The 26,756-nt window shown below is 48.8% G+C and overlaps 2 protein-coding genes and 1 non-coding gene across 4 annotated transcripts; 2 read left to right on the top strand and 1 right to left on the bottom strand.

The window, feature by feature from the left end:
* Positions 1-12: 12 nt before the first annotated feature.
* On the top strand, positions 13-11,549 carry WDR5 (WD repeat domain 5). Its single transcript, XM_005529213.3, has 14 exons — positions 13-87; positions 1,607-1,797; positions 2,601-2,709; positions 4,007-4,080; positions 4,990-5,079; positions 5,656-5,745; positions 6,382-6,465; positions 7,302-7,357; positions 7,493-7,539; positions 7,696-7,771; positions 8,095-8,128; positions 8,886-8,960; positions 9,221-9,308; positions 10,718-11,549. The coding sequence occupies exons 2-14, from the start codon at positions 1,717-1,719 to the stop codon at positions 10,816-10,818; spliced, it is 1,005 nt and encodes a 334-aa protein (XP_005529270.1). The 5' UTR covers positions 13-87; positions 1,607-1,716; the 3' UTR covers positions 10,819-11,549.
* A 1,638-nt stretch (positions 11,550-13,187) lies between these two features.
* Positions 13,188-13,315, bottom strand: LOC148182661 (U6atac minor spliceosomal RNA). The gene has a single exon (XR_015774408.1). It is a non-coding gene; the product is annotated as a U6atac minor spliceosomal RNA (small nuclear RNA).
* Positions 13,316-16,318: 3,003 nt separating this feature from the next.
* On the top strand, positions 16,319-20,009 carry LOC148182660 (uncharacterized). 2 transcript variants are annotated; one of them, XM_088065826.1, is made up of 4 exons: positions 16,319-16,612; positions 17,819-17,959; positions 18,111-18,387; positions 18,928-20,009. In XM_088065826.1, exons 1-3 carry the CDS (start codon positions 16,537-16,539, stop codon positions 18,293-18,295), a joined length of 402 nt encoding a protein of 133 aa, XP_087921952.1. In that variant the 5' UTR covers positions 16,319-16,536; the 3' UTR covers positions 18,296-18,387; positions 18,928-20,009. The 2 variants fall into 2 exon arrangements, with proteins under 2 accessions (XP_087921952.1, XP_087921951.1); XM_088065825.1 differs by lacking the exons at positions 16,319-16,612; positions 18,928-20,009 and adding an exon at positions 16,874-16,972 and having other exon boundaries at positions 18,111-18,390.
* Positions 20,010-26,756: the final 6,747 nt, after the last annotated feature.

Raw genomic sequence — 26,756 nt, 5'->3', positions numbered from 1 at the left:
CGTCCCCCCCTCCCCCCCCCCCGCCGCGCCCCTCCCTCGCCGCGGAGGAGGCGGCGTCCGCCCCCCTTTCCCCATCCCCATCCCCCGGTAAGTCACCGAGAGAAAGAGCGAGAGGGCGTGGCGGCGGCTCTTCTCCCGTCTGTTCCTCGTCCCCCGCACCGCCCGGGGCTCTCCCGCACCGCCGTTGCCCGCGCGCGGCGCCGCCGCCTCCCCTCAGGCAGCGCGCGCGGAGCCCGCCCGCTCCCCTTCCCCCCGGCCCGGGCCCCGGCGCGCCCCCGGCCCGGCCCCCCCCCCCCCATCTCCGACCGCGTGGGGACCCCCCACTCGCCCCCCCTCCCCAAATTCAGGGGCACCCCCGGCTGGCTCCAGCCAGCCCCGCATTCCAGAGCGAGGGAAGGGCCGTTCGGGACCGGGGGGTCTCGGGGGGTGTTGTCGGTACCGCGTGCGTGGCGGCGGGGGATGCGCAGGGAGCCCCTCGGGCGCGGAGCGGTGCTGCGGTGGCTTAGCAGCGCGCTGCGTTCTCGCCCGAGTTCCCAGATGAGTTCCAGATGAAATGGAGTCAGGATCCGCGTTAGGGAAGTTTAATTTCTTCTTGTGGCTCCCAGATTGCCCGGGGAGTGTCCCTGACTGGAGATGCAATCCTGTGCCATGTGCTCTGGGATGACCCTGCTGGAGCAGATGAGCCGCTGTGCTCCCTTCCAGCCTGGCCCATTCTGGGATCTCCCAGATCCGAGCACAGCCGGCGGGCAGCTGGTAGCGCCCTGCTCTGCACCCTCTCGGGAGGGAGATGCTTGGAATGCCAGTGGATCCTGAGAGCAAACGCTCTCGTTCCCGAATGTGCTGCCACCAGCAAAAGGAGCTGCGATGTTGCAAAGGCACTTAGAAGACAAATCCTGACAGTGTGAGCCGGGGGTGATTCTGTTCCTGAGCTGAGATGTGGCTGAGCTGCAGTGGAGATTTGTTCCCTCTGCAGCATCAGCCCCGATTACGGAATCCTGGCACTGCACTCCATCAGGTCTTGTTACAGAAAGCGAGTCTGGAGAGGCTGATCCAAGGCTGCTGCCAGTCAGGGGGAAGTCTTGGGTGGAGAAGGGGATGGTTTGATGCTCAGACCTTTCAGCAGGGAAATACAACACCAAAATATTCGCATTCTGAGGTGAAAAGAATCTAGTCAGGTCTTAAGCTTTGCAAGCGCCGGTTATTTTTTGTGTTCCTTACAATCTCGTACTCTCTAATAAATTAAGATGGAAAGGTCTCGGACTGTTCTTTCCATCTTCCATACAAACTGCTGTATTTACTCTGTGCTAAGTACTCATTGGAAGTGTTTTGGGGTCTGCAATATGAAAAACCTGTCACAGCTCAAAGCTATTGTGCTGTACTTCAGTTTGGAAAAAGCTTTCCAAGGAGTGATCAAAGGCCGTGGCTTGAGTTTTTGGTCTTGCACATAAGTGGGTCTGAAGGCCTAAAATACTGCTGTGTTGCTCAACAGATAATAAATAGGGGTTTTCATACTGGTTTCTGGCAACCTGCTCTTTGACCAGTCTCACTCTTGTGCATGCTGAGAATCTTTTTGACAGCTAATGAGAATATTTTGTTTTTCTTCCAGGTTTTCCTTTCAGCGTGGTTCTCCTCTCGGTGGCAAGAGCTGCCTTTTAAAGCAGCACATTCATTCTCCCCTTCAAGCACCCATAAGTCTCATTTGCCAGCTCCAGAACCATGGCAACAGAAGAAAAGAAGCCAGATGCAGAATCCACCAAAACACAATCTACTCCTTCCTCCTCAACCAATCAGAGTAAGGTGTGTATGGGGCTCCAAAATATATCCCTGTAAAAACACCTGGAACTACCTGAACACTCAGCAGCCAGACCAGAATCAGGGATTTGAATTCTGCTGTAAATCACGATATTTTCCATGTGGCTGCTTCTGCTGTTGTCTTGTGCTGAGGATTTTATGGGAAAAGTGGATGGAGTGCAGCTCTGCTGTACTGCTCAGTGTTGCTTTTTTTGGTTTTGGGGAAGTTCTCACTAGTGAAACACTTCTTGTCATTTTGATAATGACAGACACTGTTTGTTTGTGGCTGGAGAATTAGTGGATCTCTAGCTGTGGGGTGGGGAGACAGTTATTCAGGTTTTCTGAAGCCTGGAGATGCTCACAGGAGGTGTTATTGTCTAACCATGAAGCCTTTTCAAAGGGGAAAAGTGGGATTTTAGGGGCATGGAGGAGTTGGCCTGCAGTTTAATTCATGATCAGGGTGAAAATGCAAACATTTGAAAGTACTGCACAGATCAATATCAAGAGTGTTACTTGGAAGTGCCATGCACTTTGTGGTTGGATTATTCTCACCTGTTGGATACTGGCTAGGATAGAATTCACATCAGGGGTGTCTTGGTGTTGTGCTTGGAACAATGAAGCCCCAGACTGAAAGGGTGTTTGGCTGTTTTTTTAATTTGGAGAGTGGAATAGGAATGTAAATGTGATGTAAATGCTGAGATCTCTTTTATGGTGAACATCCACGTGGTCCATTCCTCTGTACTGATCAGAGCTGGCCATTGAGATACTAAATTTGGAATTTAACTCATTCATACATGTTTTTCTTACAGCCTGCCCCAGTAAAGCCAAACTATGCTCTCAAGTTCACGTTAGCAGGACACACAAAGGCAGTGTCATCTGTCAAGTTTAGTCCTAATGGAGAGTGGCTTGCCAGCTCCTGTAAGTATTGCTTGCTTTTATCTCATTTCAAACATAAACGTTGTTTTTTTGGCCTTGAAGAAGGGCCTGTCTGCAGTGCTACCTCCATCAGGGAGAGGAGGGTTGTAATGCCATGGTTTTTCTTAAATGAGTGATACCAAAGTTGTCACTCTTCAAGATAATTTGATTTAAGTTCTGTTACTTTGAGCACTGGGTGTTTGCATTGCCATGAGAGCCCTCACCTGTGCAGATTTCCTTACTGAACAAATGGGCAAAAACCAACGCAGGGTTCTTTCCTGTGTAGAGGAAACCCTTGTGCTTTTCTGTATCAATAGAAGCTTAAGCTTCTAAATTAAACTTCCAGCACAGTATCTGCAGGCAGAACTTACCTGTGGGAAATAAGGAAGGTGCTGCTGGGCTGCAGAGTTGGATGCACATGCTCTGTCCTGTGTGCCTGTGGTGGCTGACAGTCAGAGGCTTTGACTGCCCCAGTGAAGTGCAGAAGGTTGTTATAAATAGTGTTTCACTGCTTGCTCTCTTAAGTGATAGAACAAGTCCCCTTTCTGTCAGTTTTTGTATTTCATGAGGGTTTTTTGGTGTTCAGCACTGTTTGACAGCTTTGCCTTGAAAATGTGCTTCTGTGACTGTCAGTGATCCAGAGAGGATTTGTGTGTAAGGAAAGGGCAGTTGGAAATGTTGAATATGACAGTGAGGGTCACTGGAACATCTTCCAGACATGGGAATGGCTTGGGGCTTTGACTTAATTGCAAACACCCTCAATAAAACCAGTACACTGTGCCATATAAATCATTCTTACAGTGTCCCCATCAGAGTTCCCCCTCCCTTTTCCCCTGAACATGTTTTCCAAACTCTATATCTGGCAAATAGCAACTTTCTTCTCTGGCTTGTTTTGCAAGTTACCATGGATAACATGTTGGGCTTTCTGCAGGCATCCATTCAGTCCAGTTTGTGGTGTAATTATTTTTCTTTTTGGGGAAAAAGCCTTTCAAGCATTCCTGTGGACCAGCGCTACTTTTACCACTGGCAGCCTAAAACAAAAGTAGAAACCCAAGTTGTCAAGAGAGAAACTAAAGCTGCTGGAGTCTTTCTGCATTCCAGGCAGCTTATGTAATCTCAGCTGCTGCAGAGTGCTGTGTAGGAAGCTGTTCTTCACCAATTTGGTATCACCTTCTTCTCTGAGGTCTGCCTGGGGAGGGAGAACTGCCCAGAGACAGAGTTAACTTGTTTCCTTTCACCTGGAAGGGACAGCTCTGGTAGTGCTGTTAATTAACCTCTGAACTGGCACATTCTTTTCCAGCTGCTGACAAACTCATTAAAATTTGGGGAGCATATGATGGCAAGTTTGAAAAAACAATATCTGGTCATAAGCTGGTAAGTGTGAGGTGATTACTGTGGGAATTTACCTGGGAAGAATTTTGCTTTCTTTTCCTCATTCAGAAATTTCCATTCTTGGTTAGTCCCACCTGTGTAGAACGTTTGTTCTTCAGTCTTATTTTGTAGTTTTTTGTTTATATAGTCCTGGAATTGCTGGAGTAATAGTGGGGCAGGCTGGGATGTGGGTGGAGTGCAGGCTGCTCATGGAACACCTGCATTCCCAGTCCCCAGCCAGCTTCTTGTGTCCCTGAATTTCAGGAGAACCCACCTCAGGCACAGGGCAGAGCATTCCTGGGTGAAAATCCCTGTGAATTCTAACACTGTGTCCTGTTCCATCTTTCCTTTGTCAAAGGAACAAAACACTTGCCTTTTAAGGAGATTGAATTTTTCTTGTGGGTTTGCCTACATAAACACAGCACTTACTCATTCTGCGAAGTTCTAAAGAAAACACAAAACTCCCAAGCCCTTTGGTTTTCCTTTTTCTAAAGTTTTTTACTTGCTGAAGTTTCATGAGCAAAAATGAAGATTTATCAAAAGAAAAACCACTGGAATCTTCTCCGGCCTTTGGGGATTTGGACTGTAAAGAGCAGCCATTTGTCATGAAGAAAAGCCACTTACTCAGATTAATTTATGAGCATTCTATTTAGGAATTCCAACAAAGGGTTTTGGTGGCCACAGTAAGAACTGTGTGAATGAGCTACTGATGTTCTCAGAGTGTGTGGCTCAGCTTAAAATTAACTTGTGCCAGAAGAGCTCTTAACCCAGCAAAATCACTGAATTCCTGACTCTGAGTGCTGAATTTTCATTCAAGCTTCAGCTGGGAATGTAATTGCAGTCTGTGTTTTCCACTTTTCTGTGTGGCTGAGCAAACAGAGCTGAGAAGAGAATTGTTTTCCTTTGTTTTAGGGGATCTCTGATGTTGCTTGGTCATCAGATTCCAACCTCCTTGTCTCTGCCTCCGATGACAAAACTCTCAAAATATGGGATGTAAGCTCGGTAAGGGTAGGAATTATTATTTATTTTCCTTCATTTTTCTCTGACATTGGGTTCTTCACTTGTGTTCCTGCTTGTAACCAGCTGGTGAATGGGCTGTGGGGATAAATGAATTGTGCTGTCTGCTCTTGGAAAGAGTGGGATGCTTGTGGGTACCACAAGGAGCCTGAGAGAGCACTAAAGCCTGATGATGGAGATAGAATCACAGCAAAAAGCCTCTCAGGTGAAACCTTTCTGTAACTTCATATCACAGCCACACTTATTTCTGCTTTTCACCCATTCTCTCATGACAGAGAGAACTGGATAATTTGGTGGTTGAGTTTTGATTAGGAATATTAAATGGTTTGGATCCTCCTGAGCTACCCAAAGAGTTTGCACCTCGTCTGCACTCATGATGATTGTTTTATGTAGGTATTTCCTTTCCTGTGTTGTTGCAGCTGGCCCTCTGCCCATCTAAATCTGGGGTTAGAGATGGTTTCTTTCTGTGCTGCACAGTGATTAACCTTAATGTGGTCTCTCTGGATGCTTTTATGACGCTGGTTGATGCTGTGTATTTAACTCTGCTGAATTTTATTTCAGGGTAAATGCTTAAAGACATTGAAAGGGCACAGTAACTACGTTTTCTGCTGCAATTTCAACCCTCAGTCAAACCTCATCGTTTCTGGCTCAGTGAGTGGTTTTTAATTTTTCTTTTCTTTGTGGGAAGCACGTACTGCACACTCTGTCACTTGTCACTAAAGGGACAGACAGGTTCTTTAGGGATCCTTGGCAGAATGATGATGGCATTAAATCATAGTTACAATTACAGCTTTATTTTCTTAGCAGATTATTATGATTAGTATAGCACACTAATTTATGATTAGAATGGCACAGGATTTCTGCAGGCAGGATTGATGTAGTACAATTTATAAGTAGGAGTACAGAATTTATGTACAACTTATGGTTTCTAACCTGGGTTCTGACTTATCTAAAGGATGACTTCTAATCACCTCTCCCTCTGCAGGTTGGGTCAGGTCATGGTTTGAAAACAATATTAAATGAAAGAATATGAATCACACAGCCCATTTCAATTGTGTTTTCCCTCACAAGCACAGCTTGTAGTCAGGTGAGCTGTGCATTGCCCCTGCTTGGGGAAAGCCTTTAATCCATCCTCAGGGTCCTACATGGAGACAAGGAATTCAGGGAGGTGTTCCCAGACTGTTGGTTGTATCCTGGGCTTTCTGACCCAGCTGAGATAGGATTTCATACTGAATGCCTCAATCAGGTGCTTGACTAAACCTCCTTGTGCTTCTCTTCCCTCTCCAGTTTGACGAAAGCGTGAGGATATGGGATGTGAAAACAGGGAAGTGCCTCAAGACGTTACCTGCTCACTCTGACCCAGTTTCAGCTGTAAGTCTCTCCTGATCAGTGAACACAAAAATGCTTGTTTTGTTAGCAGAGCTCCTCCTGCCCCTGTAGAGAGGTGAGTTTGTGCTGTTACCAAGCCCTTACACAGTGTCCAGGCTGGGCTGTGGTTGTTGCCAGTGGTCGTTGCTCAATGGGAATGAAATGAGAGATGTTTTCTCTAAGATCTCTAAGAATTTTGGCCCTGGCTGTAAATGTGAGTAGTGCAGAGGTGTGCCAGGCATGCCTGTGTGTCATTCTGGGACACAGCTTTGTGGCACTTGATGCTCAGAAAGCAGTCTGTATTTCTCTGACTTTGGTGTTGTTCAAAGCCCTTACTGAAATCCAGAGCAGGCTTGTTCCATAGAACACTCTTGTTTTAAATCTCAGTCATTTAATAGGAGAAATAAGCTTGGAATACAGCAATATCCACTGGAATTAAGGAAAACCAGAAGGTATTCAACTCTTAATGTCTTTGAAATGAAGACCACTGAAAAAAATGTGAGCCTCAGATATGCTTAACTGTGGTTGTTCTAACATGATTGTTCTGCCATGTGTAAAAGATATTTCACACTTACAAATGTCTCTTACTAGTAACAATTCTAAAAAAATTATTCTTTAGCTATAAATAGCAGAAAATTGACCTTAAAACATGAGTGGCTACATAAGAGGTTCTATTCCATGCCCTTAAAATAATCAGGTTCTATTCACATGTTTTATTCTACTGATGTGTTCCATGTCAGAAATTGAAAGTAAGGACTTGTAGTGGAGCTTAAACATTTGATCTTTATGAACATCAGTAAATTTATTCATTTTAATAATTAGTATTAATGTTATTACAGGTGCATTTTAATCGTGATGGATCCCTGATAGTGTCAAGTAGCTATGATGGACTGTGGTAAGCAGTTATTTCTTGTCTGCATCTGCATTTTAAAAACACTTTATAAAAAACCCCAAGCTTGTATCTCTAATGTTAAAATTGTAATAAAAGACTTCACACCCAATAATAATGATTTTTGTGTGTTTTTAACAGTCGAATCTGGGATACAGCATCAGGCCAGTGCTTGAAAACACTGATTGGTAAGTAGAAATATTTCTTGTCTGGGCTCTATTTTTCACACAGATTTTGAAATATGAAATTTTGAATATGAAAAACAAATGAATGTCAAAAGAAACCCTCTGTCAGTGAGATAACACAGCCATGCACTTTGTAACCTTCTTTTAATTCTGCTGTAGATGATGATAACCCTCCTGTGTCTTTTGTGAAGTTCTCACCAAATGGCAAATACATATTAGCTGCAACTTTGGACAAGTAAGTATAAAAAAGGAGAATAACACACAGATTTGAAATTTGGAGTATCAGATGATGCTTTATTTTGCTTTTTGGCTCCAACAGTAATGATAATACATGACTTCATATATAGTGTTTTATATAGAGGAAAATATGAATGGCATGGCAGTAAAATTGATATTTTGGGGTTAACTTGCCCTACATTCCAAAGCCAGGCTAAAATAATTCACATAGACTTTTGGAACTCTGGTGTGGAGAAACATTTTTCAGCTTCTAGAAACTTTTCAGATAGAAAAATAAAAATACCCAAGAACTAAAATCTTCATTTTTCTTTTGTTTTCTAGCACTCTTAAACTTTGGGACTACAGCAAAGGAAAGGTAATTCTTTCTCTTTATGTAGACTTAACTAGGTTTTTAGGAAAATACGATTTTACATGTGATTTTTAAACTTAACATATGAATACTACAGAAAAAAATGTCAGTACTCCTCTAGTGGAGAGGATAAACTTCTAGCAGAGCCTGTTGCAACAGGACAAGGGGTAATGGTTTTAAACTGAAAGAGGGTGAATTCAGGTTAGAAAGTTCTGTGAGGGTGGGGAGACCCTGGCACAGGGTGCCCAGAGAAGATGTGGCTGCCCCTGGATCCCTGGAAGTGTCCAAGGCCAGGCTGGATGGGGCTTGGAGCAGCCTGGGATAGTGGAAGGTGTCTGTGTCATAGCAGGAACTTTAAAATCTTCAAACTCAAACTGTTGAGTCTTTTCTCTAAAACTCTCTCTCAAACTCTGAGTCTTCAAACTCAAACTATTCTGTGATTCTGACTAAAGGTGTCTCTGAAAAGAAAAAAAATTAAAATACTTGCCTTCTGCATAGCCCTGAGACATTAAGTATAGCAATATTTCTGCATTTTTCTCTTCATGAGCAATAAATTGCCTTTCATCTCTTTCACTGTTGTCGTGGGACAAATTCAGGGCTTTGTTTTCAGTTTTAGAGCAGAGGTGCCCTCTGCATCCTCTAGATCAGTTGGCAGTGGGAAACACAAGCTGATATGTTTAGTCTTTTTTTCCCAGGGAGTTTGTCCTTGACTGAGAAAACTCCCTTCCAGCTACATTAATGTCTTGTGATTCTTCCCTTCCAGTGCCTGAAGACATACACAGGACACAAAAATGAGAAGTACTGCATATTTGCCAATTTCTCTGTCACTGGTGGAAAGGTTGGTGTTGATCTGATTATTTATTATTACCTATATGCACTTTTTACTGCTTTTCTCTGTAGATAAAAGAGGATTTTGGGGCTGGAAAGCTCCTTTGGTGGGTGCTGGTTTCTGTGTCTCTAGGTGGGCTCACTGTCAGCTTTCCTGACTTTCCCTCCTTCTCCCTTTCACATGACAGCAATGAAATGTTTACTGAGAAATAGCACTTGGATTTGGATCAGAAAGATTCAGATAACTGTGTTTTCTCTCTGCCTTTCCAGTGGATTGTGTCTGGTTCAGAAGACAACCTGGTTTATATCTGGAACCTTCAGACAAAAGAGATTGTACAGAAACTACAAGGACACACAGGTGAGGGATTCTGTTTTTATTGATGAAATATCCCTCATACCATCAGGCTTAGCCTGAGCATTTTCTCTCTGATACCAGTTTTGACTCTCAGACCCATAAATTCTTGACTGGCTGAAGCTTAATTGAACCCTGGGAGTTTTGCTCCTTTTTATGAAGAGTTTTTATGGGCATTGAAAATGTTTTATTCTTCACCTGTGAGAACTTTGACATCAGCTCACAAAGGAGATTTGCTTGAGCACAGAATTGGTGAAGATGTTTTAGTGTCTCGTAACATTAGTGACTCTGAATGGTCTGTTAACACCTTCCAGAACTGCAGCTGCCAGGGATAAGGATTGGTGTGGACTGGAAATGTCTGTGCATGTGCCTGGTCTTGAGCCAGGAGCTGTCACCTGATAGGTACTTGAGTCTGAGTCCTGTGAAAGAGCAGAGTTTTAACTGAAATCTCAGCATGCTCAGTCCTTTGCTTTGGGCTGGATCTCAGTGATTTGGGCTGGATCTCAGTGATTTGGGCTGGATCTCAGTGATTTGGGCTGGATCTCAGTGATTTGGGCTGGATCTCAGTGATTTGGGCTGGATCTCAGTGATTTGGGCTGGATCTCAGTGATTTGGGCTGGATCTCAGTGATTTGGGCTGGATCTCAGTGATTTGGGCTGGATCTCAGTGATTTGGGCTGGATCTCAGTGATTTGGGCTGGATCTCAGTGATTTGGGCTGGATCTCAGTGATTTGGGCTGGATCTCAGTGATTTGGGCTGGATCTCAGTGATTTGGGCTGGATCCCAGTGATTTGGGCTGGATCCCAGTGATTTGGGCTGGATCCCAGTGATTTGGGCTGGATCCCAGTGATTTGGGCTGGATCCCAGTGATTTGGGCTGGATCCCAGTGATTTGGGCTGGATCCCAGTGATTTGGGCTGGATCCCAGTGATTTGGGCTGGATCCCAGTGATTTGGGCTGGATCCCAGTGATTTGGGCTGGATCCCAGTGATTTGGGCTGGATCCCAGTGATTTGGGCTGGATCCCAGTGATTTGGAGTGTAAGGAAGGCAGTAGCAGCAGATTTTCATTTTCAAGCTCTAAAGATGAAGTGTTACCTAAGAACCTCCATGACAAAAAAACTGACCTGGGTTTTGATTCAGCTGTGTCTGACATGATGTGATAGAAGAACTAGAATCTAGAGAGTTCTCACCTTTTGAAACCTGTCAAACACTTTTCTACTGCCCTCAATTCTTTCCTGCTTGTATTTCCTCTCACGGAGGAGCAACAGTTGTGAGATATTTACAAATGTCACATTTAATTCTGCTACGAGGGAATAATAACTTGGCTTAATAAAACGTAGTTGCTAATTTTCAGAAAGGTCTGCTATGAACCAGATTTAAATAATCCCATTTTTCTGTCTTTTCTTTTTGCTCAGATGTTGTCATCTCCACAGCTTGTCACCCAACAGAAAACATCATTGCATCAGCGGCACTAGAAAACGACAAAACAATTAAACTGTGGAAGAGTGACTGTTAAATGTTCCAGGATTGCTTTAGAGACTGTCAGGAAAAATGAAACAGAAAGATGTTTTTAAAAAAATTATTGAAAAATAAAAACACCCATAAATCCAGTTTGGCAGGAAACCTGAAGAATATTTGATAAAGTGGTTTCTGTTAGTCTTGTCCCAAAGAAAACATCTTAGCTCTGCTAGAGCCGGGCAATGTGGTGGAAAAAAAAAAAAGATGCAGTGTCTCCTTTTCTTGCCTAATGTTTTGGCAGACAAATGGATCATTCTGATGTCGGGTCAGAAGTCTTGGACACCCCAAAGATACTGTATTTTCTGGTGGCATTGCTTCTGGGCACTGTTGCTGCTTAAGGAAGAGCTGCCAATCTACTTTGTACCAGTAAGTTAAGTCACAAGCCTAGAGATGTGTGGAATTTTTTTAAAATATGTCTAATTTTTTTTAATTTTTAATTTTTTTTTCCAGAATGTAGGTTTTAGTCTCTTGGGAAGTTTCTGTATTGTTTTAAATAGGAGTACTGCATCTTTAAGGGTGCTTCATTTTAAAACACACTGCTCAAACTTTGTGACCAAATAAAACCATGCAGTTCCAGATTTCCCTTTTCCTGCCCCTGACTTGACTCCTGTGGTGGAATCTCTTACCTTCTGTATAGTTGCTTACCTCTTGTTACGTGTGTTTAATAGATGCTGTTCTAGAGCAAAGTTACAGTTCTTCTGTTAACCATTAAAATGAATCTTGCTTGTAGTTGTTCTCAGCATATTTTACTCTTTTTATTTTTTTTTTTATATTTTGCCTCTTCTGGTTCTAAAGCCAACTCACAGAACACTGTAAAGTTATTTCAATGTAAAAAGAAACAAACCCAGACTTTTTGTATCTTGGCAATCCATGGTATGAAGCTGTATTGCAAATGGCATGACTCTGTATCTATCTCAGCATTGGTATTTCTTTCCCTTTTTGTCATATCCATGTGGTATTTACACATCCAGAAAAATACCATGTGCCATAATAAAAAGGTGGGATTTTATGTGTATGTTTGTGGTTAAGAGTGTGCTGATGTGAAGTGTCTGTGGAAGCTTCTCTTAAAAACATTTTTTCAGGGGAAATGTTTTCTGTAGGAACTCCAGTGAGGGAGGATGAGGAGCAGCAGTCTGGAGAAAAAGTGGAACAAACACAAGTCCAGATTTATTTAATGAAGGGAGAAGGATTGAGCTGAAGGTGTCCTCAGCAGCGACAACATTGCTACAACCCCTCACAGAGTGCTCGAGCCAAGGGAAAGGATTCCTGCTACCCTCTCCTTGCAGGATGGGCAGGGATCCAGGATTTACTTTGTGCTGGTTAAGAAAATGCATGGAGGCACAAGTTTTACTGCACCCAAAGGCTTCTGCTGCAATGGGATATTTTGCTCCTGGTGAAGCAAAACCTCATTTTTTTGGTGTTTACCTCATGTGCTCAGTAATAACAGAAAATCAATTACAGTCCAGACCTCTGGAGTGCTGCTCTGAGGTTGCCTTGCTTTGAAACCCTTGGAGAAAAAGCTGCAAGACATGAGGCATAGGTTTTATTTTTAAAATACAGAGTTCATGTTGAGCTGCTAAAATGGCTATTAATAATATCACTGCCTTTGGAGGTTTTTCATTACCCCCAGGAAGGGACACTGTGTCTAGACTTAGTGTCACTGCTAAAATGATCAACTCAGGATTTTTTTCAGCCTTATTCTTGAAAATATTCAGTGAAAGTCTTCGGTGCAAGATCTGCCTGTGCTGCCTTACAGCACGGAGAAGGTGGAATTTTACTCCAGCAAAACATTTTAATGTTGATTCAGAAATATTTCCTGGCATAGTGTTTCTCATGGGTGTGAGTGGCTTTGCCTGCCCAGCTGTGCTGTCACATGGATCCGTGGAGAAGGGAGATGAATTTTCTGCTATCATGAGGAAATCTCTTGAACAGGGATAGAAAAACCCCTAATGTAAAGGATCTACTGTAAAGCTGCTCTTCATAAACGTTGTGTTTAAATCCTTAATATCCCACCTGGGATTAATGCTAGGGCCTATTGGCATGAGCCCTACTTACCTCTAATTCTGTGCAGCCTGGCATGGCTGTGGTGGTTAGAGGACCAGGATTAGCTCAAGCACAGCTCTGGAAACAAGGAAACAGCTGGAGGGGCTGGAGTAGGAGAGGTGTAACTTTATTTTAGCTACGGGCTGAGAGTAGCTGCAGTGTGTTACAGCACCCTGAGGGAGGGTGAGTTACGGCCGTGGGCCTTGGGTGCACCGGCCACTTTAAAGCTGAGGAAAAAGGCGAGCTGGGAGACTGAAAAAGAGGCTGCTGCTTTTTAGTGTCTCCGGCAATGAAAACAAGAGATAAAAAATAAGAAAGAGGAAAAAAAAAACATGGTTAGATGCCACGAAGTAGGTGGCAGTGCCTTAACCGTATGTGTGTTGTATAGGCCACTAGGGCCCCTTCCATCCTTATCAAGGGGAGTGCTAACCTTCTCTCCTTTCATACAACACAGCTGAGCGCTCCGAGTCGCTGGTATTTAAACCTTCGGTAGTCTACATCTATACAGGACAGGGCGAGCCGGCTTTTCTACTCTTCGACCCCTGAATTTACATCTCTTCCTCATCCCCACAAGAAAAATTTTATTCTTAAGTCCAGATTTGCCCTAAAACCCCTAAAAATCTCGGTAAAATGGCTAAAACCCGCTCTTCCCCCTAGGTTTTTAAATATATTCATCACTTTCAGCCAATCAGCGTGAGGAAGGCGGAGCTTCCTCTCCCGCTCCGTGGCACGCGGGGTGTGGTTTCGCCTTGGCCTCGCTGCTGGGGGCGGGCACGCCCGGGGTTCGCCGGTTCGAGTCCAGCCCCCGGCGGGGCGGTGCGGCTGGGATGAGCTCAGCCGGGATGTGTGGCGGGGCCGCGTAATCTGCGCGGGGTTTGAGCTTTCCCAACAGGTATCCCGGGGCTCTGAGCTCTCCCGCCTGTTATCCCGGGGCTCTGAGCTCTCTCACCGAGTATCCCGGAGGTTTGAGCTCTCTCACCGGGTATCCCGGGGCTCTGAGCTCTCTCACCGGGTATCCCGGGGCTCTGAGCTCTCTCACCGGGTATCCCGGAGGTTTGAGCTCTCTCACCGGGTATCCCGGGGGTTTGAGCTCTCTCACCGGGTATCCCGGGGGTTTGAGCTCTCTCACCGGGTATCCCGGGGGTTTGAGCTCTCTCACCGGGTATCCCGGGGCTCTGAGCTCTCCCGCCTGTTATCCCGGGGCTCTGAGCTCTCTCACCGGGTATCCCGGGGCTCTGAGCTCTCTCACCGGGTATCCCGGGGCTCTGAGCTCTCTCACCGGGTATCCCGGGGCTCTGAGCTCTCTCACCGGGTATCCCGGGGCTCTGAGCTCTCTCACCGGGTATCCCGGAGGTTTGAGCTCTCTCACCGGGTATCCCGGGGGTTTGAGCTCTCTCACCGGGTATCCCGGGGGTTTGTGCGGCAGCGGGATTGCACCGCGGGATGTGCCGCTGGAATCTCCCGCAGCCGGAGCAGCGGTGCAGGAGGGAGCCCATTCCCGACACGTTCCTGCTGCCCCGGGGCTGGTAAATTGCTCCGGGTTCCGTCAGCGCTAATGACGAGTTACAAGTTGTAGATGTGGCAGCGGTGGAAGAGCTTGAGTGGCTTTTTTCCCCTTAAGGTCTTTCTCTTCGGCATAAAGGGGATAAAACCAGACAAACGTTTCCCTAAGTGAGCACTGCAATACCTCAAACAAGCCCGGGGAGCTGATGTTCCCACCGGGATTACTCCCCCAGCATCCCACCGCAGGTCCCACCGATGCCACCTTAAGGCATCGCTCCATCCTCCGAGCCCTGGGACTATCCCAGACCTTCCCGCTGGGAAGGACCAGCGGAGGAGCCGCTTTTCCGGATGAGGCTGCGGATCCAGGTGCAGCGCCCAGGGGTTCGTGCGGCCCCGCCAGCTGTGCACAGCTGCTGCACCACAGCCTCCCAGAACGGCTTGGGGTGGAAGGGACCTTACAGCTCACCCCATTCCAGCGCCCTGCCACGGGCAGGAACACCTCCCACTCTCCCAGGTTGCTCCAAGCCCTGTCCAGCCTGGCCTTGGACACTTCCAGGGATGCTTCATCACTGCCACAGAGGCCAGGCTGCTCTTGGATGCCCCTTCCAAATAATTGATGAGTTTATTAGAGGATTAAAAGTTAGTTTCCCCTCCTTATTGAATGCTCTGATTTATGCATGCATTTAAATCAATCCCATTTCCTGCCTTTTATCCCTTCTCCCCCAGGCTTTCAGGCTTTCCTGTGTCAGACATTTGTTACAATCACATTGTTTTCAGGCAAGTGAATCACCGTGGGTGGTTTAAGGGATTTGAATCCATGAGCTGCATTCCTTGGGCACTTCTCACAGGTGCCAGCTGCCTCTCCTGTGCTGTAGATGCCCCTCCTTGGACCAGCCTGTGCTGCCTCCCGGTGAAATATGAAGCAGCATCCCTGTAAATGAAGATGCTGTTGGAGATTAGGTGCAAGCCTGCCTGGCTGGGAGCTGTGTCTGTCAAAGGAGGTGCCTGGTGGGCTGGGGTGCCCAGGGTGGGAGATTTCAGGTGCTGCTAGCAGGCACTTGCTGGATGAGCTACATAAGCAGCTTATTTTGTCATTTTAATTTTTTAATCCCGTGCATTCCGTCGCGCTCTCTCATTAGTAAGCATTAGCTCTCCAAGTCCCATTAGCTCCGCTGAAAGCTGGGGCTTTACTTGTGGGGACAGCGCTGGAAGAGCCAACAGGGGGCTGGGAGCCTGGTCCTGCAGCTGGTGACAGCCGTGGTGTCCCATGTGGGTGTGACCCTGGCCCTGCAGAGCCATCACTGCTCAGTCCTTTCCTTCGCTGTCCCCCTGTCCCCTCCCCAAGCTCCTGGCAGTTCCAACTCCCTCCAGAGCTGATCCAAGCCCGGGGCTGGCTCCAACCTCTCCCTGCTTTATTAAGGCGACTATTTTCTTGTGTGTAAATGCACACATTCCATTCAAACCCTCTTCCCTCTCCTTCAGGTTTTCCCCTTAACCCCAGGGCCATCCCCAGAGCTGTACTTTGTTAGAGGATCTCAAGTCTCGGATTTAAAATTAGTTGACTGCTTCTCTTTAATAAAATTATTCCTTTCCTCTTTAAATAGCACAATATGTCACAGAAAGCCGGTGGGTCCATTCATGAAGATGAGGCAGCTCAGAGAGGAAAAAGAGACGGGGAAAAAAAAAAAAAAAGTAAAACCATACATCTCCCCAAACCCCTTCTGCCTAATCCAACTGAATTAGAGGATTTCGAAGTGGATTTAAAACTAAATCTTGATTAGGGAGAATTTCTCTCCAAGAGCTGCTGCACGGTGGTATTAATGGGAAGTGATCGTGGACAGAGGAAATAGGACAGAAATAACTGAGGGTAGCACATACGCACTCAGGTCTGTGCATGAACTGAAAGAACCGGGGAATTTCTCCAGAGGAAAAGGGAGAAATTAAACATCGCCATAAGGAGCCTGGGTGCCAGGGGCTGGCTGGGCAGGCGGGGAGCAGCCAGATCCCTGCTGCACCGACGGCGCTCCCCGAACCCCCCGGGAAGGGCTTGCAGGTGAGAAGGAAGCGCCGAGGACGAGGACGGCCGGGGTGAAGAGCCGGGAGGAGAGGAGGTCTCAGGCCGCTCCCCCAGCCCCTCGTGTTCACCCTGAGAGCTCTGGGTGAGCCCCCCATGCTCTGCGGACACATGCCCGGAGGTGCCCATGGGATCCTGTCTCTGCTGACCGTGCTGTTCGTCCTGCCAGAGGGTGAGTGCTGCTCTCCCCGGGGTGCAGACGTGCCTTGGTGATGCGCTTTACATCCCCCCTAAATCCGAGTTGTTCAGGTGTGATTTATCCTCGGGGTGAATTTAGGGGCACTCCCGCCCCAAGCCGTGCAGCTGTGTGCTGGTGGTTTTAGGATGGAAGTAATGTCACTGTGTTTTGTACAAAAGGGCAACACGCCAGGATTTGGGATCCCCCTGGGCCCCTCTTCCCTGATTTGGCCGGGGTAGGGACTCCCCTCGATGTGCCTGGCTGTGTGAGGGATGCTCACCACCCCCAAAATTGCCCTGGAAGCACAGGAGGGCTCGGGAAGGGCTCTGGGTCAGTGCTCAGAGGTGAGGAAAGGTAATGGCAGCAACCTGATTAATCAACAGAGGTTGCCTTAACCTTCACAGCAGAGGTGGATGCTGTAAATGTACATCCTTTAAAGGCTTTTTGGTTTGGGGTTTTTAGGGTTTTTTTTTGTTTGTTTGTTTGTTTTGGGGTTTTTTGTTGCTGTTGTTTTTTTTTTTTGAGAAACCTGAGAAACAGCTTAATTCCTATTGTGGCAATTTTCAGACACAGTGGCTGCAGGGAAGGGCTGAGCTGCCGCCAGTGCTAATGTGCAAAGCCCTGGGGACACACTGAGGCCATTGGCCCGGGGTCACAGGCACGGTGGCTCTCGGTGCTCTGAAGGAGGATTTCCCTTCTGTTTCCGAGCTGCTTTGCCTTCCTGATGGACCCTGTGATAACATCAGGTCTGCGTCCAGGGGGAAAACAAAACCATGCTGATAAACCCATCCCTCTGGAGCAAATACCTCCCAAACAGGCACAGCTAAACCGGAGAAACCTGGTGAAAAAAGGAAAAACTGCTTCTGAGCACGACCAAGCCCTGACTCGGTGGTGTCTGCGGCCGTGAGGTTTCACCTAATTTTTACACCCCCTGTTTCAAAGCTCCCTTGTTCCCGCAGTTTGATCCCAGCTCCAATCTCCGGCTAATCTCTGATTTCGCACTGACCTCTAGTGGGAGATGAGTCTGTATTTTCGGGCCCACTGGGTAAACAAGTGACGGGCAGCTCCGGGCTCTGGCTTAATGCGACTTGGCAAGGCAGGGAGCGCTGCGAAGCCGTCGGTAGAGAGCAGCTCGGAAGGAGTTGAAGTCTTTCCCCCCCCGGAAAAAATCCAGCCGCGTTTCTTCTGGTTCTTGTTTAGTGTCTGGACTGCAGTGTTATGGCTGCAACATCGTGGTCGGCACCAAAAACGTGGACATGGGGTGCTCCAACCCCGAGGTGATCACCTGCTCCCAGTCCCACCAGGGCTTCAAGCACCGGTTCTGCATTAAAACAGAGAGCGGTGAGTCCGGCCCCGGGGCCGGGGGTGCGGGGGCTGCTCGAGCCGCTGTTCACCCCCCAGACCCAGCCTTGCAGCCCCCTGTGCCGGGCTGTGGCAGCGCCCCCTCCCCGCTGATGTCCCCCTGATGTCCCTCCTTGTGCTTGCTTTGCAGTGGTGCTGGGCATGGTTCTGACCAGCGGCTGTGCCACCTCCCGTCACTGCCAGCAGCAGGAGCTGCCGGGGGTCCGCATCCACTGCTGTGACACCGACCTGTGCAACAGCTCCCCCAGAGCCCCCCGGCCGCCCCCCGGCCACCTCCTGCTGCCCTGCATCCTCGCTGCCCTGCTCCTCTCCTGAGCCCCCCGGGCCTGCTGGAGGCGGGGGTGTCCCCATCGCTGCTCCTGGGGGTGGGCAGGACGCCCCCATCTCTCCCCTCTCCTCAATAAAAGGTGCCGAACGCTGCGCCCTGGGAAGGTCTCGGTGATTCCCCCACGGGGGATGCTCGGGGGCTGGGGGTACCCGCAGCAGCCCCGGGGCAGGGGGAGCGCAGGGTCGGGGGGATCTCCCCACGCCCCCGAGGGGATCGGGAGCGCGGCCGAGCCTCGCTCTTCCCACGAGAGGGCATCCGCGACCCTCGCTCCGCATCCCGGCCCTGCGCGATTCAGGGATGCGGCGGCCGCGCAGGGCAGCATCCCCTGCACGAGGGGTGGGCGCTGGGCTGGGGGACGGGGGGAACATGAAACGAGAGGGGTTTGCAGACGTTTTTCCCAGCCGAAGAGGCCAAAAAGGGAGCTTGAACAGAAAAATCCCACCCCGCGCGGATCGGAGCCCTAGTGGCTGCTCCAAGGTCGTCGCGGGGGTTTGCGGCAGAGCTGGGAATTAAACGCATCTGTCTCAAGAGCCAGCCCTGTGCCTTTATCACCAGGGAAACAGCATAAACCTCGCTGTGAGAAAGGGATGAAATATTTTTATTCTATTTTTTTCTTCAGATTAAAAAAAAAAAAGAAAAAGCAAAAGACCTTTTCCATGCAAAACATCAGCTTTTGATGACATTTCTCAGATGTGTGTCAGAAAACAAGCCAAAACTCTACTGAAAATATTATCTGAGGCACCTTCCCAACAGAAACACCTTGGGACTGATACAAACCACGTTCAGATTCTGAAGATTCAAAATAAAAAGGAATCAGAAAACAAATCCTAGAAGAAAAACGACAAGAGCAGCAACAGTACCCAATTCCCCCTCTTTTCCCTTAAAACATTCCTTATGATTTTCGGGGGAGCAGGAAACATTTCCTTGGCAGCTGGAGTCATTTTGGCTACTGGTTATTTATCTGCCTGTGCTGAGCTCTTGCAAAAGCTCTCTCCAGAATAAATTCACATTGATCCACAGCAGATCGGGATGGAGCAGGGCTGATGGCCTGAGGATCGGGATGGGGAAGAGCTGATGGCCAGAGGATCGGGATGGGGAAGAGCTGATGGCCAGAGGATCGGGATGGGGAAGAGCTGATGGCCAGAGGATCGGGATGGAGCAGGGCTGATGGCCAGAGGATCGGGATGGGGTAGGGCTGATGGCCAGAGGATCGGGATGGAGCAGGGCTGATGGCCAGAGGATGCTGCAGTGGCAGCTTTGCCACCCAGCAGCGTTTTGGGGAGAAGCGAGGAGCGGCAGCGGTGTCTCCATCGCTCCATCCCCGTCCTGTCCCCGCCGTGCCGGCGGTTCCCGGGGCGGGTGATGCTGCTGGCCCCGCTCTGCCCCCCTCGCCGGGCTCCAGCCATCCATCTTACACCGCCTAAGAGGCCTGTTGCAATTAAGTAGGCTGAAGTGCTCCTGAACTCTTTAACCTTTGCCCTGGGATTGCTCCTTTTGCCCCGGGGCTGTGGATCAGCTCCATTGCACTCTCCAAACAGCGCCTGCTACTTAGCTGACATTTCTTTCTCCTGCTGGATCCTATTAGCACCCTGAGGTTGAAAATGCTACTTTGGAGTGTTGTAAGGAATGTGATTTATACTAGAAAGTAGCGGCAATCTATCTTTCCCTATACACACAGTGCACATGAGGCTGGAGAGCTAAATCCACATGGCCTGAACAAACAGCGGCCGGGGTAATTGGGGAGGAGGCTTCAGGCAGGGAGAGGAGCCTGGGAGGGATGGCAGCGGGGCCAGGGGATTCAGAGCTTGGGACAGGCAATGGGGCTGTGCAGGGAACACGGTAGGATCCCATCCCTACACCAGTGCAAACTGGTGCTGGACGCTGCTGGTTTCCAAGCAAGGACTGGGAGCTGCCGGGACTGTTTGTAAAGGTTCTGGTTGGGGGATCCATCGTGTCCCTCTTCAGTGTTGATCCTCTGATTGCTGAGCAGAACTCGCACTGGTTTGCCTGCATGTGAGTCCATATCGTGGATAACACAATCTGCATGGGAAGCAGATGGAAATAAGAATTGAATGGTGCCTGAAGGGGGGCTGATTAGCCTTTATCAGATATGACACGCTAACCACCGAGGCTCCTCGCTGGAATACCGGGTTAAAATCTCTGCAGTGTCAAATTTCATCCTCCCTGAGCAAAGAGACACTTTCCATAGTGTTTGTGTGAATCTTCTGGATAAGCCCTGGAGACTGAAACCGTCTCAGCTTCATCTGGGCATTAAAAGTCCCACCCACATGTTTAAAAAAAGCCCCAAACCCAGAAACGCAAAAGCTGACATTTACTCTAAAATGTCTTTTTCTTCCTGCATCAATGCGTGGATCCCGTGTGAGCTGCTGCCTCCTCCTTGCTGGAGCAGGGCTGGAGGCATCTCCTGGGCATTCCCACCTTCGGCCCTGCTGGAAGCACAGGGATTATTTTGCACACACAAAAGTGTGTGCACGAGCATGCACATGGACACTAGCACAGTGTTTTCTGGGAGAAAAACCAACTGAAATAAAAAAGAAAAAAAAAACCAACCCTAAGCAGCCTCTGTGTCAAAAGCCCTTTTATAAAAGCCTCAGTAGCTGAAGAATTGCCATTGTTTCAGTCTCCAGTGAGTGCTAGTCTTAAAATATTTCCATCTCAGAGCAGGCTTTGACATTCTGCCCAGACCCAGGAGAGGGAACAAACACGAGTTCAGAAATGCTTCTACAAGGCACAGATCCTTCTTCTTTTGGGAGAGTCACATTCAGCATCTCACATCCTGTGGCCATGTCTCTCCAGAGTGGGGGAAACACCACAGAACAGCCCTGGAAGCAGGGAGAGGGGGACTTCTCAGGGGCTCCCTGGAAGGCAGGGAGAGCTGGGCTGGATTTCACACCATTTTTACTCAGCCTTTCCCTCCTGAGCAGCAAAACCCATTTTTTCCCCCCAGAAATTCTGCACTTCAGGCTGCTCTTCCTGCTTGGATGCCGAAGGCTGTGCAGACCTAGCTCCCCATCCCTCTGGATGCCAGCAGATGGTCCAAAAGCACAAGGCTGTGTAGACCCTGGAAATCAAAGCAGACAGAAAGTTTGCAGTGATATTCACCCCCTTTTAGCCTTTTTATGTGTGTGTGTTCACCAGTGATGCTGGGAGTGACAGACTGAGGATGGGGATGGAGGAAGCTCTCGAAACTTCACTATTTCCATCTCTGTGAAAGGACAGGAGAAGAGTGGACAGTGGAAAAGGGAGCCATGCAATGGTTTGGGTTGGAAGGGACCTTAAAGATCACCTCATTCCAACCCCCCCTGCTCCATGTGATGGTGAGAGAGGGGACAGAGACTTGTTGAGGAGTCACAGCACAGCTCCTGGCACTGTTATTCACCAGTTTTTCGTGGTTTATCCCCCTTTCTCTTTCCAAAATAAGGAGAGGAGCTGAGATAAAAGTCGCTATGCTTTTCACAAAAAACTTCTTGGCATTAAAATGCAGAAAGTTGCCAGAGGTTTGGAGGCAGTTGGGAATTATGTGGATGCCCTGGGGTCTGCAGGAAGCTGCTTCCAAGAGGCTGAATGCTCCAGAGAGCACAAGCCAACCTGAGCTTATCTCAGCTCAGAGCACTCCTGACGTTGGATAAAGGGCAGTATTTACCCAAGAACAATGTGGGGTTAAAATTTAGTAAGTACTTGTGCAATTCTTTATGGAGAGGCTACAAGGACAAATAAACATCTCTCAAACACAGCCAGTACTCAGGCTCCGTGTTTAATTCATTCCCTGGAAATGCATCTTGTTTATAGCCATTCATTGCAGGGGCTTGGAACAGCAGGGGTCTGATCCACTCCAAATTTCAGGCAAAATAATATGATCCTCGTTTTGCTCTTGTTTGTTCCTAGGAGAGAACACAAGGTCAAATCTTCAACTAGTACAAAGTTTGCTCTGAGCCACCGAGTGGGGGGTTTTTTTGTTGTCTGACAAAGTTTTTCCTGTGCTTTCTCTCCCTTTCCGTGCATCCCTCTCCTTCCAGCTCATCAGCCCAGGAGGAGCCCAGGGTACCAGCGGATTTGGGTTTCCTCCTTGGGTGATAAAGGCTTCTAGAGAGGATTAAGGGTGGGTGGCCAAAACCAGCAGCTCCCAAGGCTGAAGGCTGGGATGTCTCTTATCTACTCCAGCCCCAGGGAGACAAGCAGGCAAGCAACCACACGTGGGAGATCCAGCTCCCTCCTCCCAGGGGATGCTGCACTGAGAAATCCCCTTCTCTGGGAGCTGCTCCAGGCCCTCCATCTCACAAAGCTGAGAGGGAGCAGTGCCAACTTTATTGACAGAAACCCATGAACTGGGTCATGCTGCCCATTCCCCCTCCCAGCAGCGAGCTCTCCTCGTGCAGACACCAGGGGAGCGCGTTGCTGCGGGGGCTGCTCGGCTGCAGGAGCTGGACAAACACTGGCTGTGCTCAAGCAAGCCCTGAGCCCCAGGGCAATGCTCTTTTCCTCTAGGATGAGAGCCAAGGCTGCCCTGTGCCGGGGGCTGGACATGGAGAGGGTTGGGTGGAGGGAGAAAGGGGGATCCTGGTTCCATTGAATAACTCCACGGCAGTGTGGGAGCCAGCGATGTGCCTGACCTACATAGAGCCCCGAGCCCTCCGAGCACAATCGATCCATTGGCAGCAGAGAGATCACAGCGTGGGGGAGGATCTGCTTCCCTGCCTCCCTGCATCCAGCCAGGATCTCCCCTGGCACCAACGGGAGCTGGCAGCACCAGGGTGAAGCTTCTCTTCCATGCTGAGCATCCCGTGCATCTCACAGCATCCCTCTCTTGTATCCTCCATATTCAACAGCCCTGGCACAGAGCAACCTGCCCCTTGGACACCTATTTTGGGATGTTCTCCTCTTTTTGTGCATCTGGGAGGGAGAGGTACTATGTTGTGTTTGCCCCTGGGGCAGCTCTGAGTGATGCACACAAGGATTTGGCTGCTAAGAAGTCAAAAGTTGCCCTCCTTGGCTCAGCAGCTCCATTTACATCTCCTGATGGAGCCTGCTAATGGATCATGGGAGGATTTGTGTCGTCCCTCCCGGGTGTCTGGGTTATCCAGCCTGGAATCACACCCTGAAGCCTTTTCCTTTGGCTGGGCTTTTGAGTATCTCACAGCCTGGGGCCGCTGTCACTGACCTCCCGGGTTCTGCTGCACAGGATGGATGTTTCTGGCATAATTTGCTTTTTGATGTCCTTCAGAGGAGAGGCTGGGAGGGTGGCAGGAACATAATGGCAAAAACCATGAGGAAAGGTTAAAGGTTAGGGTTAGGCACTGTGGTGCCAGGTGATATTTCCCCCCCCACAAATCCCCAAATTCTCATGAAGTAACAGTAAGGGGGGCATAAAAATACCATCTTGGGACACAGTGACCCTTCCCCTGCTGGTGGCCTTAGCCAGTGAGTCCTGGGCTGGGCAGGATGGGTGAACACCCAGAGAGAGAGACTGGCGAGGGCAGCAGCACTGGGGAGGATGGAGAGAGGTTTGTGATGGAGCAGACAGCGTGTCCTCACAGTGGGGAGCTCTTTGGGGACAAGAGCCAGGTCTTTGGGGTGTCGGTGTCATGTCCCTCCCCTCAGGCTGTGTCTTTGTCACTGCTCCCTCCTCGGAGAAGCAGATCTGCTCTGCAACAGCAGCTCCCAGGCTCGTTCCACTCAGCAAACCAAACTCTGCGTGGAGAGAGGGAGAATGGGATGGGATGGGATGGGATTTGGGATGGGATTTGGGATGGGATGGAATGGAATAGGATAGAACGGAATGGAATGGAATGGAACAGAATAGAATAGAATAGAATAGAATAGAATAGAATAGAATAGAATAGAATAGAATAGAATAGAATAGAATAGAATAGAATAGAATAGAATAGAATAGAATGGAAAAATAAAATAAAATAAGATAAAATAAAATAAAATAAAATAAAATAAAATAAAATAAAATAAAGCAAGTTAAAAGGTGGGCAGAGGCTGGCACTGCCTGCTCCCGGCGCGGAGCGGTGCCCCGGGGAGAGCAGCGAGCCAAGTTTCGCTTTGACGCGGCAGGAATGAATCACGGCAGCCGCTGACGGAGCCGGCAAACAGCGACTGCTCGGGGAGAAAGGGAGCGCTCCCCGGCTGGGCACTGCTGCTAATTGCTAAATAAGGGCTAATCCAATCAATTAAGCGCTCAGGCTGCAGAGGAGGGCACACCTCTGCTGGAATAGGGACAGAGAGGGGTTGGGGGTGCCTTTGGCTGTTGGGATCTCGGCCACAGGATGCTCCCGGGAAAATAACAATTCTTTCGGGGAACAGTTGTCGCTCTCTGGTTAATTGGGATGCAGGGAATTAGGATTGGGATGGATGCTCAGCATGTCCCGTGTCCCCAAGGTGTGCTGGGCTCTCTGGGGGATGCTGCGGGTGGTTCTGTGAGGCAGAGAGGTTTCTGAGGCTCTGTCCCTTCACCAGGGATGGAGGGGAGGTCCTATCCTCACCCCAGGCCACCCTCCAAGGGCCCTGGTGTCACCACAGCACACTGGGGACAGACAGTGAGCAGGGCAGAGGCAAAGTGCAACAATCACCAATTCCTTCCAGCCTTGCAAACCCAGCCTCAGGAGAGCAGCAAAAGGAAATGAAAAGCTGATGATGGCAAGCAGGGCTCTCCCAGGGTTTATCAGCAGCCAGGGTGGCTCCCCAGCAGTGCCCAGGGACCTGGCTGAGAGTCCTAAAGCTGTGCTGACCCCATGCCAGCCTCACTGGCAGCTCTGTGTCCCCAGAGCTCAGTCCTGTGTCCCCAGAGCTCAGCCCTGTCCTGACAGACCCCTCACACGAGGCTTTTCCTGAACATTCCTTACTGCTTCCCCTCCACTGATTTCAGCACTATTAAAATGTTTTCCACCGCCTCTCTCAATTACATGTTTTTAAAAAGTCATTAAAGAGAATTCCCCATGAAATTATTTTGATTTCCCGCCCCTCTGTCTACTTCCAAACTAATGAGATTAATTGAGAACTACAAACATTTTCCAAGGGCCCAAGGCAAACGCAATGGCAAACACATGTAACTCTTCCCAAGGATTGCATCCATCCTCCCTCTCCTTTCCAGCTCAGAGCATCCCTCCCAACATGGGGCTGCATTTGCAGTCTCAGAAGGTGCTCAGGTTTGGAAACCTTTGATATTTTTTCCCCCCTCCTTTGAGGAAGGAAAAAGAAAATGCCTGAGGAATGAGAGCTGTCAGAGGCAATAATGTGAGATCTCATTTGTGGCTGGCAGGCAGAGGGTGGATTTTGAGGGGGTTTTTCTCTCTGGCGTGTGGTGTTAGCTGGGGAACTTCAAACAGGGAAATGAGGAGGAATTTAGGAAAGTTTTACCGCTTTCTCTCAGCCTCCAGGTAGGAAAAGAAAAATGAAATCTTCTAAACCCAATAACCTGCAAAGCAAAGCTGACAATTGCCCTGTTCTCCTCCCAGGCATTTGTCTGCTCCTGGTGTTTGATTCCTCCCATCCCAGGTTAATCAATAGGACAAATCTCCGGTGTCGCTCCTCTCCTGGCCCCCACGGGCTCCTCCAGGACTGATGGCAGCAAACAGCCCTTCAGAGACGGCTGAAAGTCTCTGAATAAGGATAAATAAAGGGAACAATATGAGAGATTTGTTACACTGTGGTGGAGCAACCTCTCAGCATCACCTTCCCTCAGGTGCTGCTTTAAAATGGGGTGAAAGAGAACCTTAAAAAAAACCACCAGTAAAGCCCCAAACCCTGCAGAATTCCACGGGATCACAAATACAAACACAGACAGCAGGGAGGAAGATGGTGACAATGGTTTTGGAACTGGAGAAAACTTTTATTAGCATGGAACTCCCTCACCCCCAAAACCCAGTTTGTGTAAACACTGATGAGGGCAGGGGTAATTAAGGTGGAGAATGGATTTGCTCCTGTGCCATGAGGATTTTAGCCTCACTCACCATGGAATCATGGAATTTGGAGTGGAAAAGACCCTAAAGGTCTTCTTCCACCCCTCTGTCATGGACAGGGACACTCTCTCCTAGATCAGGTTGCTCCAAGCCCCATCCAGCCTGGCCTTGCACACTTCCATGGGCTCAGAGATGCTTCCAACCCCTCTCCTTGCAGGACAAGGATGGATTTCCACGGGAGCAGAGGGAAGATGCTGTGAGATGTCCATGGAGGTGAATCATCCCCTTGGAAGGGGGACTGGAGAGTGCCCAGGAGAGCAAGGATCCTCACACCAGCGTGCTGCTGGCACTGGTGAGGGACCAGGGTGGCCGAGGGACAGCCAGCACAAGAGCCTGGCCAAAAATGACTGCGGTGGATCCTGTCCCCGTCCCCCTCTGACAAGTTAAAAACCTCCAGTTTATTAAAGACACATTCCTACCCTAATAAAAGATGAGTTGTCTGGTGGCGGGGAGGCTGCAGGATGTT

Source organism: Pseudopodoces humilis, chromosome 22 (genome assembly GCF_049639895.1).
Source record: "Pseudopodoces humilis isolate 2021_Gansu_Grassland_sample_001 chromosome 22, ASM4963989v1, whole genome shotgun sequence".
Taxonomy (NCBI): domain Eukaryota; kingdom Metazoa; phylum Chordata; class Aves; order Passeriformes; family Paridae; genus Pseudopodoces; species Pseudopodoces humilis.
Note: the sequence above shows the minus strand (reverse complement) of the source record. Positions and strands in the feature narration are given on the sequence as shown.

Excerpts from the sequence above, each read along its gene's own strand:
- LOC148182660 (XM_088065825.1), top strand. The coding sequence starts at position 16,891 with ATGCTCACCACCCCCAAAATTGCCCTGGAAGCACAGGAGGGCTCGGGA. Across the intron at positions 16,973-17,818 it reads GTGCTCAGAGGTGAGGAAAG|TGTCTGGACTGCAGTGTTAT; the intron begins GTAATGGCAGCA and ends GTTCTTGTTTAG. Across the intron at positions 17,960-18,110 it reads CTGCATTAAAACAGAGAGCG|TGGTGCTGGGCATGGTTCTG; the intron begins GTGAGTCCGGCC and ends CTTGCTTTGCAG.
- WDR5 (XM_005529213.3), top strand. The coding sequence starts at position 1,717 with ATGGCAACAGAAGAAAAGAAGCCAGATGCAGAATCCACCAAAACACAA. Across the intron at positions 5,746-6,381 it reads ACCTCATCGTTTCTGGCTCA|TTTGACGAAAGCGTGAGGAT; the intron begins GTGAGTGGTTTT and ends TTCCCTCTCCAG. Across the intron at positions 8,961-9,220 it reads TCTCTGTCACTGGTGGAAAG|TGGATTGTGTCTGGTTCAGA; the intron begins GTTGGTGTTGAT and ends CTGCCTTTCCAG.